Raw genomic sequence first — 3,678 nt, forward strand, 5'->3', positions numbered from 1 at the left:
GACCATTAATTAACTTTTGACACCCAAAGGACGTTAATCTAGGGCATTTTCATTCAAAAAAATGAAAATGGGAGATTCTCGAAAATTCCTTTGTTTGAAATAGCATGTATGACTCTTTTTTTCAGTTTTTTTTTTTTTTTTTTAGTCATAGCTGCTGTTGCAGAGATGAAGTGAAGGCCTCATTCAGTTTATGAAAGATTCACGTGGATGATACGAGTGTCGTGCCGTGTCGTGATTAACTGTAAACGCTCATCAAATAAAGATAAGCACGCGACGTTTGGAGGCCTTGTAAGCTTTCGTCACGCGTGTGTCCCCGCTTGTGTGCGTGTGTGTGTGTGTGTGTGTGTGTGTGTGTGTGTGTGTGTGTGTGTGTGTGTGTGTGTGTACAGTGGGTGCACTGGGGGTCAGGGTTGTTGTCATGTGATGTAGCCAGATGACCTAGGAGTGTGTGTGTGTTTGTGTGTGTGGGTGTAGGGGGGGGGCGGAGGGCAGGGGGGCGACCTTGCCACTTCTCGTCTCCCGCGAGCCGTTATGAGGAAACCAGTGAAACATTGGACACACACACACACACACACACACACATAGCATATGTCAAATTGCCTTCAAGTTTTGTGTGTGTGTGTGTGTGTGTGTGTGTGTGTGTGTGTGTGTGTGTGTGTGTGTGTGTGTGTGTGTGAGGGGGATGGTCGACCCCCACCAACACACACACACACACATATCCTTTCTCTCCAATGCTGCTGATGTTTCTTATTTTTAGCACAGATCGAGTTTCCACAGCCCTCCCGGCAGCCTGGAGCAGCTCCCGAGTGTTTGGCAGCGCGAGTGGAGCGGAGGTCGGGAACGATGGCGCGCCGACTTCAAGGAAAGTGCCAAGTCATTGTGATGCTCTGCTGATAAATGAATACGAAATCCTGCTCTGTGGCAGGTAAACGCCAACACGTGCTTGTGCTCGTATTTGGAATGTATTTTAAAGTGAGCCTTGAGTGTTTACGGAGATCGGACATTGTATTTAAAATACTCTCTTGAATATTCGTCTTTGTTGCGCTCCATTTATGAGTTTAGATTCAGTTTATTTGGCTCGACTTCATCCTGCCGGTCTTCCTTTGTTTGATTTTCTCCCCTTCAGACAAGGAGACGTGAATGTGAAGTGATGCTGCGGCAGGATGAAGGTGAGGAGCGACGATTTTCCTCCATAAAGTCCTCCACTGGTTACACCCATGACAATTGTAATGATCAAAAAGGCATTTCCTTAATTTTTTTTTATCTTTTACATCAAGAAAAAGTATTATATCTTTTTTAGAAAGAAAAGTTGGAACCAATGTTTTTGAGAAACAAATTTAAATGTCTCAAGGGAGAATAAAAAAGTGTAATTAAAAAACGCTATTTAAAAAAAATAATTCTTACTAAATTGAACGGGGGGGGATTTTTTGTTTAAAAAATGGGTATTCGAAAAAGTCTCCCCCCCAAAAAGTTAGGGAAAAAAAAAACTATTTTAATGTTTTAAATTTTGATTTAAAAAGTGCATGTTTTTACAGTAAAGTTGTATATATTTTTTAGGAAAAAAAACCAACTTTTTAAGAACATGTCAAATATTTTAAAAAACGTTCCAATGTATTCAAGAAACAATTTGGTCATTATCCAGAAGTCGTATTTTTGTTTTTAAAAATCATATCTTTCAAGAATTTGTTTCAAGGAAAATGTGGATCTTTTCAAAAAAGGCATACAAAACAGGCAGAAAAAAAAATCTTCATATTTGGTTGAAAAATGTGTTCATTTTCTCAAAATATATTTCAGACAAGTTGAGGTGAATGCAAAGTGATGCAGTGTGATGAAGTTGAGGTAAAATATTTTCTCTAAGTCCTCCATTGGTTGTGCTGATTCGTGGAACTTGTTAAAATAACATATGTTCTCAGTCTAAGGACCTGTTAATTTTAGTAATTCCATCAAATGCCCTCATGGGACCACATTCTGCCCATGCGCCGAGGCTGCCCATCTCTTGGCTTCAGTGTATTGTAGTGCTACTGTGTTGACATTTAGGAGGCTCTGTGAGTGCCACATTTCGACAATTTATTAAGCTCTCTTCCACGAAGGCTGACAAAGGCCCACTGCCACGCATTTGAGTCACGTGACGAGGGTAGCAATGATAGTGTCCGCACGACCCCTGGTTGACCTCCAGAGGTCGCCATTTCACTTAGGTCAAGATACTGCATCTTACATTTTTTACAGTACCTATACTGTACTGTGATACAAACAATTTGGAACGACTTGTGAGGCGCCGTCTTTGTCTATTCGTAGTTAGTTTTAAAGCATAATTAAAACCACTTTACGAAGTCGTTACAGTTTTTGTTGCTTTAAGGAATAACGTGTATTTAGATCGTTGCAATTGTGTGTTTATGTGGCTACTGTAAGTCCTGTTGCAAAGCTAGCAAAATACTTCATCCTTCCAACTGCGGTGTCTGTTGAGTTATTCCGTAAACTGAACGACAAAGTTAGCCAGAGGGGTACTTGTCTTCTTGTTTTGCCTCGCGTCTAGTTTAATAGCACATTGTTCCACTAAGATATATTTAACGCATACGTTGTTTTGATATTTATTAAATACGTTGCAAAGAGTTAAAACGTAGCCGAGTATATCATCCTCCCCCCACCACACCACCATACGAACGCTGAATGTTTCAAACAGCGGGTGAGGTTTGCTGCGGCAAAGTGCAGACTGTTATTTCCAGGACCGAACTACAAAGTTTGCTAGGAGGGGTGAGGGTTGTCTTGTCCTTTTACTTTTTGCTTTATCTTATGTTATAGTGTTTAATTTCACATGGATTCAGTTACCATATATTTAAATTTAATATTCATAAAACACAAGTGGTGACAAAACTTTAAAAAAAGGTGAGTAGGTCGTTATTTTAAGGTTGTGTCCCCCGCTGAGCACTGGCTTAATCTTCCCGTTCGCTCGTTTGTCCACTGATGAGGCTTGAGGCGAACAGTTATTTCCCGGACTTAACCAAAAGTTTGTCAGAGGGGTGCCCTTCTTCGTATTTTGTTTTTTTGCCCTCTCTATTTATATGTTGTTGGATTGCACAATCATTATTTTATTAATAATACAATTTACTATTTTGTAACACTTATATACACACACGGTAATTAAAGTTAAAAATGAGAAGTAAGTTACAAATTCACCGTCGTGTCCCCCCGAAACAAACGCTGAATCTTCGAGTTCACTCTTCCACCCTTCCTCCCTTTACCGACAACAATAAGCTCATCCATTTAACTCTGGTCTTAGCTTTTTCTGCAATCGCTTATTTTATCTCTGTCTTTGTTTTAAATGTTAAAAAAAATGGTAGAAGCTGAAGCCGTTTAGTTTGTCTACTGTCTTTTGGAGGGAGGGGGGTAACGGTGGTAGCCGGCCCCCGAAAGAAAGAAGTCGACGCGGGGGCTTGGGAGAAGAAAAAGTTGGCCCAAACTTTCGCTTGGTGCTGTTAGCTTGCCCGGAGGAAGCTAACGGTTAGCACCGGCGGATGCGCTCCTCGTCGACGGGGCGAGCTTTCGCACAACCATGCTGATGTGCTCCGTGGAAAAAGTGGATTTTAACATCACGTCGCGCGCCGTCGCTCGGCTCGTCTTCGAGGCCGAGCACGACCACCGGAATGGGGGGAATTCGTCCAACGGCAGGTAGGGGGCCGA

General features: G+C 41.7%; 1 protein-coding gene across 1 annotated transcript in view; it reads left to right on the forward strand.

Annotated features, from left to right (window-relative positions):
- The first annotated feature begins 3,230 nt into the window (after positions 1-3,230).
- Positions 3,231-3,678, forward strand: part of gramd1a (GRAM domain containing 1A) — a 25,809-nt gene continuing 25,361 nt past the window's right edge. Inside the window, exon 1 of the mRNA XM_019863818.1 lies at positions 3,231-3,666. Within this exon, the coding sequence (XP_019719377.1) occupies positions 3,551-3,666 (116 nt within the window). The 5' untranslated portion in view covers positions 3,231-3,550. The remainder of the gene's footprint in view (positions 3,667-3,678) is intronic.

Source organism: Hippocampus comes, unplaced genomic scaffold (assembly GCF_001891065.2).
Source record: "Hippocampus comes isolate QL1 unplaced genomic scaffold, H_comes_QL1_v1.1 scaffold249, whole genome shotgun sequence".
Classification (NCBI taxonomy): Eukaryota; Metazoa; Chordata; class Actinopteri; order Syngnathiformes; family Syngnathidae; genus Hippocampus; species Hippocampus comes.